This window comes from Anser anser (genome assembly GCF_964211835.1).
Source record: "Anser anser genome assembly, chromosome: 14".
In the NCBI taxonomy this organism is placed as follows: Eukaryota; Metazoa; Chordata; class Aves; order Anseriformes; family Anatidae; genus Anser; species Anser anser.
The window spans coordinates 1469507-1485233 of NC_139735.1; the positions used below are offsets into that span (position 1 = coordinate 1469507).

The 15727-nt window shown below is 49.9% G+C and overlaps 1 protein-coding gene and 1 long non-coding RNA gene across 6 annotated transcripts; one reads left to right on the forward strand and one right to left on the reverse strand.

The window, feature by feature from the left end:
• Nucleotides 1–59: 59 nt before the first annotated feature.
• SPRY4 (sprouty RTK signaling antagonist 4) lies at nt 60–14607 on the forward strand. Its single transcript, XM_083799192.1, has 2 exons — nt 60–211; nt 10435–14607. Exon 2 carries the CDS (start codon nt 10481–10483, stop codon nt 11378–11380), a length of 900 nt encoding a protein of 299 aa, XP_083655318.1. The 5' UTR covers nt 60–211; nt 10435–10480; the 3' UTR covers nt 11381–14607.
• LOC310881682 lies at nt 4670–11583 on the reverse strand. Of its 5 annotated transcripts, none has more exons than XR_014572497.1 (5): nt 11444–11583; nt 11077–11274; nt 10748–10965; nt 6996–7133; nt 4670–4892 (listed from the first exon to the last, which is right to left on the reverse strand). It is a non-coding gene; the product is annotated as an uncharacterized lncRNA (long non-coding RNA). The 5 variants fall into 5 exon arrangements; XR_014572498.1 differs by having other exon boundaries at nt 4670–6572; XR_014572499.1 differs by having other exon boundaries at nt 4670–6675.
• Nucleotides 14608–15727: the final 1120 nt, after the last annotated feature.

Here is a 15727-nt window from a genome sequence, read left to right on the forward strand (position 1 = left end):
CGCCGTGGCGCCCCGGTGCCCACCCATTCATAGAGCCGCGAGGCCGCGCCTGCGCAGAGGGGCGCGCTGCCCTCCCATTCATAAAATAGCCATTTTCCCAGGCAGCGGCTGTTGCGGCACGGCGGCGGAGCGGGGCAGCCGCTGACAGCGGCGCTCGCAGGTCCCTGCCGCGGGCCCCGGCCGGGCGATGGTGCTGGGCGCGCTGCTGCCGGTAGGTCCGCGCCCCGCGGGGGCTCGGCAGGGCTGGGCTGGGCTGGGCTGGGCGAGGCGGGCAGCTCCCCGAGCAGCTCCCCGAGGGGAAGCCGTGCGCTCCGGCTGCGTGCGTTCGCCTGTCCCCTTGCTGCAAGGCAAGCTCAGGAGCGCGTTTCGCGCGGTGACTTCTCCAGCAGCAGTTATCTGCGGTCGTGCGGAGTAGTAGATGGCTGCTGGTGCCTCGCAACCTAGAGGAGACTTGGCGTTCTGGGGAAATCTCCGGCTTCCTTCAGAATTCGCGTTTGTGTGCCTGTAATTCTTATTTATGCCTCTCTTCTACGTCCTTTCAACATCTGCATTTGATGTACGTATATGGCAGGCAGGTTTTGCCACACTTGCGTCGGGATTATTCGCAGGGCTTTTATAACAGAACGAGGCTCCTCTTTCTGCTGGAGGGATGTCTTCTTCTTCTTTCTCCGCAAGGGATCAGAAACGTATGGTCACCTGGGCTGACAAAGAAGAACTGGGTATTTCTTACTTTGGAATAAGAGCGCTGATTTTACATATTTTCTCTCTTTTCCAAAGCCATACGTCTTGCTAGTGTCAAGTAGTTCTGAGCTGTCTCCATAATAGGACACTTCAGAGATCAGCCACTGGTGTGTCAGATCTTTCCTGCACGACCTTTGCTCTTTAGCATTTTATTTCATACATCTGTCTTTATTTTTATATTTTTTTGATGTTTTTGGCCTTACTGCTTTATTCCATCGCTGTTCTGTTCCCTGTCTTGCTGTACACTTGGTTGCTTCAGTTTTAAATCTGGATGGATTATATATTTTAAAGGCTAGTAGCAATAAAAATGTGTGTCTAGAATAATTTCATAAAGATATATGAAATATATTATATATTGTGGGAAAAACCTGTCTTGGTTGCTCTTCTCTCCCAACTGCGTAGCAAAGATAAGCCAGGATTTTATTTTCTGGTACCAGTCCTGGCGTCACAGGAGAAAGACAAGCCTAGAGACGACATGTTCTGAAAATTCATTATCAGAAGGGGAATGGAAAAAACAGACAGGGGCATATAAAAGGCACAAAGGTCTTAGAGGAAAGCAGGGCTGGAAATGCAGACCTTGGAAATGGCAGTGCAAATGAATATCAGCATTAATCAGCAGGAGGAAAAGGCTTCACGCTTTTTCCTGAAGTGACCAAGAGATGGGTTTGATTTCTTCATTTAAATCCCTTATAAGTCCAACTTTTTCTTTAAAGGGTGTAGGAGATAAAAGCAGAAAAAAATGAAGAACATCACTGGTTAGTCCAGAGTAGAAAAGGCATGTTCTAGATTCTTTAAAACTTCTTTAGCTGCTCCCTTTCTTCCAAACCATGCAAAGGGTACAATATGTCAGAAAACCAGCTTAGGAATTGTTGTTTAATTAAGTGAAGAAAAACCCAGCTTTCCCAATATTAAGACTTCCTCCCTCTCTCTTTATTTTGGGTTGAAGAATAAAGCTACAATTTGTGCACTGAATCACAATGATCTTGATGACTAGCTTCCCCCTTCTCCATATAAAAATGAATGATAGCAGGAGGAGGGGCTGTTCTCAGTTATTGGAACCCCACTGGGGATGTCTCATTGATAAATGTGCCATTTTCCATGGGCTACTGTGTTTCTGTTGCTAGAAGGGACTCTATATTGGTATTATAAAATTAAAAGGACTATTTCTGAATACTGCAGTCCTTTTGAAATTCTCTGTGAGGTATGTGCAGGGGAGAAATTATTTGTTCTCCTCCTGAAACAGCAAAACAAAAGCTGTTTTCATGGAATCATGACTAATTCCCGGATCATACTGGGAAATGCTACATCTCAAAAAGCAATCTCCCCACCACCACCTCACAAATAAAACTGTAATCGGACTTCAGTGAAATGAAATTTGCCACCCTTGCAATACTACAGCAATAATTAATTCACAGTTCTGATAGTTTTCCAAATACTAACTGTAAAAGCAAAAAGTTCATTAGTCATATTGCTGTACAGTTTTCCAAATTCAGCCCAGTACTTACAATTGCCTTTTTAGAAGCAAAGTCATTTTGTCACAATGTTGTTTGTTTATTCTTTTTAAATCCAATACAACATATTTCCGTCAGATAATGTAAAATCCTTCTAATATGGTCATCATTTAGTACCATTAGCTTAATAGATTATATCTGAGCTTAGTTTTCTGGCCTTAAGATAAGTGTTCTTATCCAGTAAAAGGCCTTGACTAAGAAATTTGAGTCCCTAGAGATCTGAATGTTCATGGGCCAAAATGTGCTTTATTCACTCACACCATAGGAACAGCCTTTAGCTGGACAGAGACAGCTTCTTGGAAGTCAACGGGTCTCATTTCCCAGCTTCTGAATTTCCAAGCTCTGGCAAGAATTTAGTGTCTCGTTTTAAAAATGGCAGGTTTCCCTAATAAGCTTTCTATTTTTTTTTCCTTATTACTTGTAGAGAAAATTCTAGCCTTTCTTAGACAGATAAGGCTGATAAGGAGGGGAACAAAAAGAATCAACACAAATATTTTGTTAATATTAATGCACTTCGTGGAAAGGAGCTTTTTCCCTTTTTTTTTTTTTTTTTGACAATTCACAGCTTAACTCAAAATTCAGACAGCCTAACTGAGTCTTAATGAACTCCAACATTATATATGATTCTTAATCACACATTTAAGATGTGCTTACGGAGGGGCCTCCTCCAACTCGGAAGTGTAGTCTTCCTTCATTAAAAGCTTTTATTGAACCTTCTGACTTCAGGCGGCAGCAGCGTGTCCCTTGTCACTGCCGGTCTGGGCAAGAGGATGTCCTCAACGCCACACAAAGGCAGCGGCAGACTTTGTCCCCTCACCAGCAGCCCCTCGGCCGGGACGAGGACCGTCCCTCTGCGTGTGGCCTCCCCAGGCACTTGCCCAGGACCAGGCTTGGCCGGACCCACCCGCACCGCTGGTCTGCCAGGCCCTGCAGATCCCCCGTTGCAAGTCCTCCTTGCTATCAAGGATAGCTCTGGGGCCACATGTCCTGGCTCTGCTGTCAGCACACCCGAGGCGTTTCCCCCTTCCCCACCTAGCTTCGGCCAGGAGCTGGGGACTGGGGAGCCGATGGGGGCAGGAGGCATCTGTGCTGCCCAAAAGCCCTGCGTGCAGCCGGGATAAACTCTTTCAAGACAAGTTTTTCTAGACTGTATAACCAAACCGTGACAGAAGAGAGAGAATACAGTCATGATTGTTATAAAAGTAGTGATAAATTAGAGGAGCAACTGTTTTACATGGCTTACCACCGATTCTGAGTGGTGCCGACTTGCACAGGCCTTGGAATATATGGCCTCCCTTGGCACTGCACTGCTTCAAGTGTATTGATTTCAATTCTGATAGCTTCTTTGTATTCTGGTATGTCTACAAAGACATTGTTGCTTTTTTGATTTTTCTTCCTTTTGCCCCATTGCCTCAGAAATTCACGCATCCTGTGGAGCAAAGAAAATGAGCACATTTCTACAGTACATTTACTGCTACCATTACTACAAATATTTTAATCTTAATTAGGTGACTGTGACTTCTCCCTGAGAAGGAAATTCAGCTTTTGTGTGGATGATAGCAGGTCTAGGATCACGGTAGCCAAGAGGAGGTGCGATGCAGCTGCCAGGTGACAAGACTCCAAGAGCTCTGGTGTCTCCTCACCATCACCGAGCAAAGCAAAGCTGCAGGTGGGCAGCCCTGGCCTTACCACGGCCCCTGCAAGGCTCCCCCTGACGTCGCCAGGATTTGGCCTCGTTTCTCTGGGGCAATTTCTCCACCCCTACCTCACAAAAGCTTGTGATGCTTCACTCTTTGGAAAATTCTTGGAAAATAGCGATACAAATTCTTACTGAAAAGTCAAGTTTGTTTTACTATGCTGAAAATGTTTCGCTAGTTATGGCAAAGAAGCAGAAAGCTCTCTGGGTGCCGTTACCTCCCCCCCGATGTCGGCAGGGCAAGGTGTCCCCGGGGCTCCGGGCAGTGCCGTGCAGACCCTGAGGGCTCAGCTGCTCCCAGCCACACAGGACACGGGGCCAGGCTCAGAAGAGGGGCAGGAGCTGTGGTACAAAGGTGCACGGGATGACCCAGTGCCAGCAATCCCAGCAGAAATCCCAGTTCGGTGAGGAGCTCTGTGCTGCTGGTGCCAACCGGACACAAGGGAAGGGACAGGCTGCACGTGAGGGGTCGTTAAGGCTTAGATGCATCAGAAAGAAGCAAAGTGCCCCTGATTCGGTACTCGCAGCTTATAAAGTACAGAAGGAGTTTTCAGTTGCTGCACTACTTCCCTGATCATAACGGCGGTCCCCCTGTTAGCAAATAGACCCCAGGCAGCACGTTTGGCCTTTCTTTTCTCTGAGGCTTAAGGCCAAGTTCAGGTGCAGGCACACGAGCATCTGCTTGGTGAGCATTTCTGCAGCTTTCAGAGGTGGCTGGGGCTGAACTGGGATGCTCTGCACGTGGTGCTGGCTGGGCAGGAGGTGGGGCACGGCAGCAGGCTGCCCCACCTTCCTGCTGACTTCAGCTGGCTGGGGGCACTGGGGATGTTTCAGGATCACACGGGTGCCTTCCAGGGCCTGGTTTAGCGGGATTGCTCCCATGCAGGGCATGGGACACCAGAGTTCTTTACTCTCATTATTTGTTACTGCACACATCTAGAGAGCTGTTAAACATATGAGAGAGAACATATTAAAACTAGTAACTAATAGGTAATAGGAACAGTTATGAATATTATGCGCGTCTGCACTCATTAAATATTTAATCCAAGGTCCATTTTGTTTTTCGGTAGCTGGAAGACAAGTTATCCAACTCTACTTTGAGAATAAAAACACTAGAACCTTATTGCTTTCAACTGCAGAAATTGTTCTGAAGACATTAATGTGCATGAGCTTTCCTGTGGGTTTATATGGCTTTCTCACTGAATTGCCCACAAGGATGTAGCTTTCTATAAAAATTATGCAGGCAAGTCCAAAATCCTATTAAAACATAAGATCACTTCTGTTTTAACTTCATATGACTAAAGAATCTTACAAAACTTTTGAGTCTGAAAAAATACCCGAACACTTTAAAATAACAGTTGGTTTCCTACAACTTTAGGATTTGTAATTATCTTGTATAATAGTAATTTTAAATTGGCAATACCTAGATGAAGGGATGAAACAAACTACAGCACATTTATGGACTTGAGTCTTCAAATCCGACATAGTTCCCTTGGAAGGGAATATATTTTGACTTCAAAATTGCATGTGGTGAGCAGCCATACAGTCCCTGGATGGCATGGGGGAAGAGAAATTTTCTCTACATGGGATTTTGTTGACATTTCTGCTTTGAAAAGAGCTTCATTGTTTCACCTGCCTCTAAAGAATGAATAAATCCCAACGCAAGAACATACTCATGAGTTTTCCTTCCTATTGACTACTTTCAGAAAATTGCCTGTACAAATGCATCCAGTGAATTTGTGCCCATGTTAATGCTATAATATTGTAATTACTGATGATCAAAGATTAAGTGGTTTTGTTTATAAGTATTGTGTATGGCACTTTTTTCCTCAGAATTAAAATGCAATTTTCAGTTGGACTGAATTAGTACAGTGTGTTACAAAGGCATTACAGAAAGTTTCATAGCTTTTGTGAAGGTACGGTGGTTAAGTATCTTAAATCTCCTATTCCACTTTATTTCTTCTCCTATTTTTCTTTTTGTTTTCCTGAACCTACAGTTGTAAATGGCACATCTCATTATATTAAATCTGTTCAATCTGAGCAATTAATTCAGTATCCACGAGCGGTGCCTAACTGACACTGCCCGAAGGAGCAGATCTGTTCACAACGCTGCCTTCACAAAATCCAGGCCTGCCTCATCCCGGCAGGTGAGCCGGAGCAGAACCCTTCGTCCTTAAGGGCTCTGGCATTTGCAGCTCGTCTCTTGTACCCAGCCCCTTCCCAGTTAGCCTGAGGACTTCACCAGGCAGCTTCAGGGCCTCGCCTAAGGGGGAGAGATGGGGGAGGCAGGAGGGCACCCTCGTTCGAGGTCTGAAGTTGTGCCAGGTCACCCCGACCACCATTTGGACCGGAGATGTGGCTGCAACAGAGGCTGCAGACCAAGGCACCAAAGTCACGGTGTGCAGCAGTGTCATCCTGCCTGACAAGCGCTAGTGAGGAGGTGAGGGAGGGCACCACGTCCACCTCTGGAACAAGAATGAGTGCACATCATCCCTCCTGGCTCCACAGGAGGATCCTGTATCCTTCTGTCTCCCCGCGAGCTGATTGCCTTTCAGAGGATGGCTTGATGTGTTGTTCAGTCGTCCTGGAACTGTTTCAGACCGGTTGCAGCTGTGTTTTTCCCCCTGGGGAGCACAATAACCAAAAAAGGCCAAGTTCTGATGTCTCTGGGGTCTTCCAGGGAAGTCATCAGGATGCGTGAACGCACCGTGGCAGGCACACCTCAGCCTGCAAGAATTTATGGGAGCAGTCTGCTTCTTGACTTGCTCCTGCTCCAGCACAAGTCCTGAACCTGAGAGCTTCGTGGGATGGATCCCTCTCTTCTGCCGGGAGAGAAGGACCCACTCCTGCCACACAAACGCAGCACCCCCTGCCCTTCGCTGTGGCACAGATTTCTCACAGGTCAGCCTGCTGGAGGCTCTCAGTAAGGTTGGCCAATGCAGACATCGAGTTTAAAGCAGAGACAGCTCAGGGAAAGACATGCTTAAGGCGTGTGCCAGGGGAAGCACACAGATGCAAAAACCCAAAGCAAATGCACCATAAATTACCGTCATTGTTCTCGTCAGGCAGATCCCAGCAGGGCAGAGCCTCCTCGTAGAACCAACAGCACCCGGCTCACGCTCGAGTTCAGCACTGGAGATGTTTGTCCTGGATCTGTCACCAGCAATCTCACTGCGCCACTGAAACTTTCGGCGACAAAACCATCAGCAGCAACGTAGAAAATTGGAAAATTCCATAAATATCAGAAATTTGCCTTGCTTAAGCGTAGCTCACAAAGTGCGAGCAGTTAACTGGAAAGGCTCTGCTCAGGAGTGAGAAGGCAGGGCAGAAGCAAAGGGACCAAACCCTGGTGGGGTGTGAACCTGCGGTATTTTGAAGGTGATCTGCAGTAAGGGACGTTGTCTGGAGCAGGGGTCTGGGAACTGGGACAGCTGGGTCTTATCTGACTCCAGAGGTTTTACCCAAGGAGATCCTGCGCCCAAATATCTGCGGGGTCTGCCCCTGCTTTAACGTCTCCCTTAACTGGTTGCAGCAGGAATTTGGGCTTTGGTTGCAGCGTCAGTGCTTCATTCCCCATGCTCTGCAGCATGAGTTTGCCTGATAGAAGGACAATTCGGAGCAGTATTATAACAAAAAAAGATGATGAATAATTTTCAACGTTAACTAACCTAAAGCGTGGTTCTTAGTCCAGGGTTCATCTCTTTTCTGTGATAATTAACTCAGAAATCCTGATTAGCATTACCTCAGTTAAGCCCTCTTTTAACGTATGCCTGCATATGGCCATGTCTGAGCACCGAGCACTGCCAGGTTTGGGGGTTTTAGGGGTCGCATGCTTGCTACCTGTGGCTATGATCTTCCTGCGGGTTAACCCAATGACCTACCTCCCGTGTGATGCCATCGCTGACCGTGCGGCCCCAGGGCTGATGGAAAGCCACCCTGAGCCACTGCTGCTGCTGCGCTCCCACCCCAGGCAGAGCCCCCGAGCGCTGCAGGGCGCTTCCACTGCCCTGCCAAGGGCCAGAGCTGCTGTCTGGGGAAAATCAGCATCAGATCAGACCCTTTGCGTTGACAGAGGCAGTGGACACTGCCTTGAGGGTAAACAGCTCTGCTCAACGCTGGCATGCGGTGCCTTAAAGTAAGTCATGATCTACAGATCCAGCCTGAACCTCCTGCAAAGGGACCAGACTCCAGAGACTTGATAGCAAGTGAGACTGAATTGGGACCAGGGCACGGAGCCACATGCCAGAGGTGATTTACAAATTACGGAGCAGTAAGGCAGCAGCGCTGCCAGTGACAGAAAGGCCAGACAGACAGACGGGCATGGCACCCCGTTCAGCATGCCACCATTTCCTTCTGCTACCTCCCAGCTGACACCAGCTCTGCTGCACTGTCTCTCAGCAGCCAGAACAGCTGCCTCTCTTCTTGGGAGGAAAAAAAAAAAAAAAATCAGCTGTGAGATCGAAGTCTTCCTGCAAACATAACACCTAGCCAACGCAGAATGAACTATTTTGCTAAGCTCTGGCTTGCAGCAAGTATTTTTTTTTTTTATCATGACACTGGATTCTGATGTACAAAATAAATCTGCCTTTTTTTTTTTTCCTTCTCTGCATGCCCCACAGTTGTCAGGATCATTGCTTATTTTTACTTCTGAAATGCAGTAATTAGGAAATGGATGCTTTAAGAACTCTTGTTTCTAGAGCCAGGGTGTCAATGAGCTATGAATAATGAAATAAAAAAAAAAATTTGGATGAATGACTAAGACCCAGCAGAGAATTTTAACTAGTGAGGAGTAACAGCATCAGGACTGCATGACAGTAATCGCCATTACTGATAGATAAAGCCCTTGTTTCTGCTCAGCCTGTGCAGCACGGTGGGCAGGATGCAATGCTGGCGTCCCAGAGGAGGCTTGCACTGCGCTGACCGCGGCTCCGGCCCCCAGGTTCCCCGCCTGAGCTCCGTCTCCTATCGATCTCGGAGGAACTGGCAGATTTTCAGCCCCTCAAATGCCAAGCGATCTATCACAGCAACAATTTACAAATACAACGGTGGACTCTAGTAACATTTTTAAGTGGGCAAAAGTGTACTTCTCTTTCTCCTTCCAAAAATGCATAATTAGCTCATGCTCCAGTTTCTGTAACTGCGTTAAAGTTGTGGGGATGTGCTCATATAGGAGCAGCACATATGTTTACTCTCACGCACACATTTCTCATGTGTGACTTAAATTGTTGTAATCAGATGCAGTTTTTTCCTGACTTTTTTCAGTCTTTTCAGTCTGCTGTAATATTAAAATCTTTCATGCTGTTGGAAAAGGTTAATTTATTTGCCTGAACACAAAGAACTGGAAATGTCTTCAGCAGTTCCCTGTTTCCTTTTTCTTGATACCAGAAGCTTTTCCCCTCCTGCAACTTGCTCTGAAGCTGTACTCACCACTTCTTTATACTGATCTCCAACATTATATTATTTATGAATAAAGGTCACTCAGCAAGGAAATGGCACATCTACTAGAAAACAATGTGCACTTTCTAAATTTGAACCAAGTAGTTTCCGTTCTTTGATTTAAGTTTAGTTACTTCCTGTGGTTTCTTGTCCTACGCTGCTGTTGAATCTTTGGATCTACTCCAGTATAAATTGCACTCTTTCAATGAAACTAGAAACTGCAGCAATAGATGGCTTAGCTAGCACAGCCAGTAAACAGCACTTAAACTAAATATTAGTCCACTTAGCGTGTTGAAGGAGGGAGCCTAATTACCTGCGTGAGGTGACATATCAGCTCCCGAGAGCCAGTCTGACCTGTGCGCGTGCTCTCCCCGTAATCCGTCCCCATCCGCTCTCACGCTGCTTTGCGAGCAGACAAGCTGCTAAGCGAGAACTTCCACCTCCCGCAGGAGGGATGAAAGCAGGCTTTTAAACCAACAGCTCCCGATGGAGACGGGACACTTCCTCGCCGAAGCCAAGCCATCCTCCCACAGGCAGATTCAGGCGCTGGGTTAGCAAGGACGAGTGCTTTGTCCCGCTCTCCAAAGCGTTTCTGTAGCCGGCCAACACTCCTACAGGTCACCCTTTTGCATCACGATAGAGACCAAGGTCAGTCGGGGAAAATCCCCAGACCTCAGATAACTCATTTTGGGTAGTGTGCTGACAAACCGGCACATATTTATATACACTGGTAACCCTGAGGTGTGCTCTCCATCAGTAGAAGTGATAAACAAGCACTTTGAGAGCATGCAGTAACGGTACCCCTACCAGGGCTGGAGCAATGTATGGCCAAGGTTAGGGAGAGGAAAGCAGCAGCAACGAAAGCGGTGCACTTTGTACCTGGGCAAGTGCTCTGACTCCCTTTGCCACATGCTGTAGTCTTGATAAGAGCTTCTGAACAATAACCAGTCACTGCAGCGAGCCCTGCTTGGACTGGGGTTGCAGACTATCTCAATAACGATGCACTCTTTCTCTCCCCTGCCCCTGTTCTGTCTCTTCTCCTCCCCCCAGGACACTTAAGAGCAGAGTTTTCACCAGTAATCAGGCTGCTTCATCAATGGAGCCCCGGATTCCCCACAACATCACCGTTGTCCCCAATTCTGTGATGGTCCAGCCCTTGCTGGACAGTCGGATCCCCTATGGGAGGCTGCAGCACCCGCTCACCATCCTGCCCATTGACCAAATGAAGACGACCCACATAGAGAACGACTACACCGACAACCCCACCGCTTCCCAGCTGGCAGCCCAGAAGCGCCCCCGGGGCCCCCATGAACTGGTCTTGACCAACCCGCACCTGCAGCGGTGCGAGCAGGACGTCACCCACCCCTGGATCTCGTTCAGCGGGCGCCCCAGCTCCATCAGCAGCAGCAGCAGCACGTCTTCAGACCAAAGGCTCTTGGACCACATGGCCCCGGTGCCCGTGGCGGAGCAGTCCTCGCCCCGAGCGGTTCGCATTCAGCCCAAGGCGATTAACTGCAAACCCCTGGACCTGAAGGGGCCCGTGTCTCAGGAACTGGACAAGCACTTTCTCCTGTGCGAAGCCTGTGGGAAATGCAAGTGTAAGGAGTGCGCGCTGCCCCGGACTCTGCCGTCCTGCTGGGTGTGCAACCAAGAGTGCCTCTGCTCGGCACAGAACCTGGTCAACTACTCCACCTGCATGTGTCTCGTCAAGGGCGTCTTCTACCACTGCACCAACGAGGATGACGAGGGCACGTGCGCCGACCACCCCTGCTCCTGCTCCCACTCCAACTGCTGCGCCCGCTGGTCCTTCATGAGCGCCCTCTCCCTGGTGCTGCCCTGCTTGCTCTGCTACCTGCCCGCCACCGGCTGCGTCAAGCTGTCCCAGCGATGCTACGACCAAGTGAGCCGGCCCGGATGCAGATGCAAAAACACAAACAGTGTCATTTGCAAGGCGCTGCCGGAGAGCAAAGCCAGCAGGCCAGAGAAGCCTTTTTGATAACTCGGGAAGACGGGAGGGGGGGGACATGCCCCACGGGTGGAGCTCTGTCTTTTTCGTAACCTGTGTTCTGAGGATAACGTTAGCCTTTTGCCTTCGGAGAAAGCAGAAGCAACTATTTCCACAAACTGAAGCACTTTGGGTCGTTCAGGGTTTCGGAACCGGCCAGAATCTAACTAGATGGGGCCAAAGGAGGAATCTCAATCATTTGGAGCGAAGGCTGAAAATCCACGTCCATCACAAAGCCCAGCTGCTTACTGACCCCCGGTTCGGCCGGCCGGCTGCCCCCCTGCCTGCGCACCACAGGAACCATGAACTGCTCACCGGGCAGGCGTCACCACAAGCAATACCATTCCCGTTCGCAGAGAGCTGCACTGGGTTCACCTTCAGCGTGGGGCTCCTGTTTTCACTCCTCCTCAGACCTCCGATTTGCTACCAGCAGCCTGCTGAGGGTGGCGGCTTCGCTCCCGCCTCCCTTCTCCCCACCTGCTCGCCGTTAGGAGGGCCAGCTGCACACAACGAGTTTCCCTAAAGCTTTCTGTGTCCCCCTCAGAGGGTTGGAGCCAGAAGTCAACGTGCGGTGCGTTTGTGCAAGGGTCTCGCAACGTTTCAGCACGTTGCTCCGGCTGGTGCCCACCCACCTGCCCGTGTGCTGGGGGCCGTGCAAGCAGAAGGCCGGCGGGGCTCGGCGCGTTGTGCCAACACCGTGCTGCTCTGCCCGCCAGTTAGCTGCGGCAGCAGGCTTCGGCCAGTGGAATATTGATTTTAATCAACAGTACAAACCTCCTGCAAAAGGGTTTTCTTCAGCTCCCATCCACCACGTGTGCTTGCTCCCCAGATGCTGGAGCGAGGGCGATTTCAGCGTAATACATGAAGTTGAGATGTTCGGTGTTGGTTTTGTTTCTCTGAGGCTCTCGAGCTACGTTAAGATGTCACATAAACCTAAGTGTAGGATACACGTAGATGTATTTTTATAAGGATATCAACCCAGTACCTCCTCTCCTGGAACAAGCTCTTCTTTGCTTATTAAATATTAAGATTATTTTTTTTTCATCCTGGGGAAGAATGGCATCTGCTTGAATTACATCCCGTTCCCCCATTTCTATTGCTGCTGTTCTACTTTTGCCTCCTCTGTACAAAAGTGTCTTTTTAAGTGTAGAGAATGCTTTTAATGTTTGTTTTAGTGTTAACAAATGCTAGGGAAAGCCAGGGGAGGGAAGGGAGCGTATTTAAAGAATTTGCCCGTGGTCTTCAGTAAGTGAATATCATCGGCTCTGTGCACTCATCCTAGGGCCTGTTCTGCACTCCCCGAAGATGCAGTAACCCCTTGCTCTTGACAACTCCAAGGTGCTAAATACAAATATTTGTCCAAACATGCAACACTGTAATAAGTAGGTAGGTACTTGTTGCATGCTGAAAACTGATCTAATCTCTCTTTTCTCTTTTTCTTTATTTTTTTTTTAAACTAGAGGAAATTTCCTCAGTAAATGCACAGCAGTGACAGTGAAATGTCATCTCTAATTAGAAAAGCAATAGGCAGAGCTCATGTAGCACTTCCAGGAATCCCATTTGCTTGGTTGCAATACAGTTGCTGCGTAGGGGTTGGCAGGAGCGCGCTGATGGGACTTCTGGTGTCTTTTGTTTTAAGAATTCATTTACCCTGAATGACTTGGGGTTTAGTTAAGTTTAGTTGTAGATATTTATTGAATGGAAAATTAAAAAAAAAAAAAAGGTTTTATATTTATAACGTGCTAGCTTGTATGCGATAAATCACAGGAAAAGGGATACGACGTCTGTTACCAGATACCAATTCCTATGGTTTATCCTTGTGTTGAACATATGGGGACACCAGAAAGAAGGAAGCAGGTGGGGATCAAGGGTTGTACATATTATCTTGCACAAATGAGAAGGGAAAAGGGAAAAGGAAAACCAGCCCCCAGACAGCTGAACTGCCGGTTGAATGTATAAGGTATACGTATTTAATAAGAGAAATCATTTTCCGAAGACACAATCAGGCCAGAAAACGCAGCAGGAGAGGAAGCTGCCTGATGCCCTCCTCTACTGGCGGTGTACACAGTACCCAAACGGCCTCCACCTTCAGCTTCGTGCCATTTCGACCCTCTGTCCTCGGCTATTCGTGGGGGATCCGTACCGAAAATCGGCGACAGCAAACCCCTTTGTGTAGACGCATGGTTCCTGCAAGCAAACGCAACGTCGGAGCGGTCGCCCCGGTGCCGGCCTGCAGGCGCGTACGCGCGCGCCGCCTCCCGCTGCTGTGCCCTTCCTTGTACATAGCTGTAAACTAGTTCTCTGTTGGTTTCTTTTCCTGTATAAATCCTGCTATGATGTAAGCCGATCACTTGCTGGCGGACTGTAACGCGTTAGTGGATGTGTTAGAGCAGTGGTAAATGTAGCAGAGTGACTCCCCGACCCTCGGGCTCCCCACGCCACAGGGCAGCTCGGGGGTGGCAGGAGCTGGCTGGCGCTGCCCCCCCTGCCCCGGGGCCGTGGGGCTTTATATCGCCTTTATTTCCCTTCCTGCGCCCATCCCAACGCCCCCGAGCCCCCTCTCCCCTTGAAGGTACTTGGGTCTCCTGCCACCCCGAGACATCCCGCGGGCGCAGCCACGGGGGCACTCGGAGCCACGCGAGCGGCTCCGCCAAGCTGACGAACAGCTTCTAATTAGCGCAGAACCCCTGTGTGAGGATGGCTGCCCGGCCGTGGCGTGGGGCCCCGCGGCTCGGTCCCTGAGGGCTGGGTGCAGCCTCGGTGAGCGCTGCCCGCGCACGCAAGCGAAGGCCCGGAGCACGAAGCGGGCGCTCCAGGGAGCCGGCGGCCAGCAGCGGGGGCTTCGGGTGGCTCTTTGCAGCTCCACGCGTACCAGGAGCAGCCCCCAAATCCCCTCCGAGCTCCCCGGACACCGGCGTTCCCCCTCGGGGCAGCCCGCACCCCGCCGCAGCGCCGGGGGCTCCCTCTCCCCTCCCCACGCTGGTAAAGGCCCCCCCCCCCTCCTGTTGCCACCCCCACCACACGTGCACCCTGAAAAGTTACCACAGAAGGTTTTCTTTGTATAGAATATTTATTTTGAAGCTCTATTTTAATAGTATTTATTTTAGAAAGTCTACTATTGTAAGAGTTCTTCTGTTTGTGAAGAAAAACAAGTACTGATGAATGTACTGATCTAGAAATTATATATATATATAAATATATATTGTTAAATATATAAATGGCTGTTGTGGTTTTCTATTAAAAAATATCCCAATGAATGTTGATAGCAATTCTTCTAAAAATACAAGCAGGGAGCAGCCCCAGATCAGTCGTTCGATAGCACGGACAGCAGGGGCGATGGAAGGAGCAGCGAGCCCAGCGGGGGCCCAGTGCCCGCAGCCCATGGCCCCGGGGGTCGCTGAGCTCTACGGCCCCATCGCTGGGGCGCCCCAAGCACAGCCAGCCCCCGGGTAACCTGCCCTCTGCCCTCTGCCCTCCCTCCTTCCCTCTGCCCTGACAAACCATGGAGAAACTCGCAGTGGAGTCACGCTGCTTCTTCAGAGCTTGAAGCTCGACCCCCGGTTTGAAAACACGGCTGGAAATGAAAAATAAAGCCAGCGGTACCAATACGTGGAGGGATTTTGCTGACACGCGTCCTACAAAGCCTCTCCCAGCCTTTCAGCCCCCGTTCCCCACTGCCGTGCTCTCGTTTCCAGGAGAAGCGCCCGTGCCTTTGAGTGCCAGTCAGCCAGAGGCGGGCTCCGCTCTGCCCCGGGGTCCGGCCGGCAGCGGACGGGGACGGGGTCAGAGGGAGAAGCCCGCGGGGCTCGGCCTCCCGCTGCCACCTCCGCAGCCTGCCCTTGCCTTGGACAGCACGTGGTGGCCTCGGGCAGGTGTCGTCCTCCTCATTTATGAGTCTCCAAGACAGGCAGGGAGCTGCAGGCCCTGTTGTATTTCCCAGGACCGACGGCATCTCGCCCGTGCGTGGCGGTGCGAGCCTCTCGCGGCCCCCAGGTCTGCCGCACCGTGAGGCTGGGTGCGTCTGCGTCAGGGGGTGCAGAGCTCTCCTCATCCCCCCAGGCATTAGAAAGTGCCTCCTGCACTGCCTCTCTGCTGCAGAAACTCCTCCCGAGCCTCCTTTCTTCAGGCTTCTGCCTTTTCTGCCCCTTGGCACGGATTCTCCCCGCTCTCGCCACGCTGCCTCCCGCCAGCTCCAGAGCTGCCTCCCATGTCACCAGCAGCAAGCCAGGCTGCTAAAAATAAAGGGCCTGCTTTATTTGTTACCCTTCCTGTTGTTCATTTGCATGAGCTGTGGAGCTCAGCCTGTGACTCACTGAGAGAAACGCCATGATTTGTGTC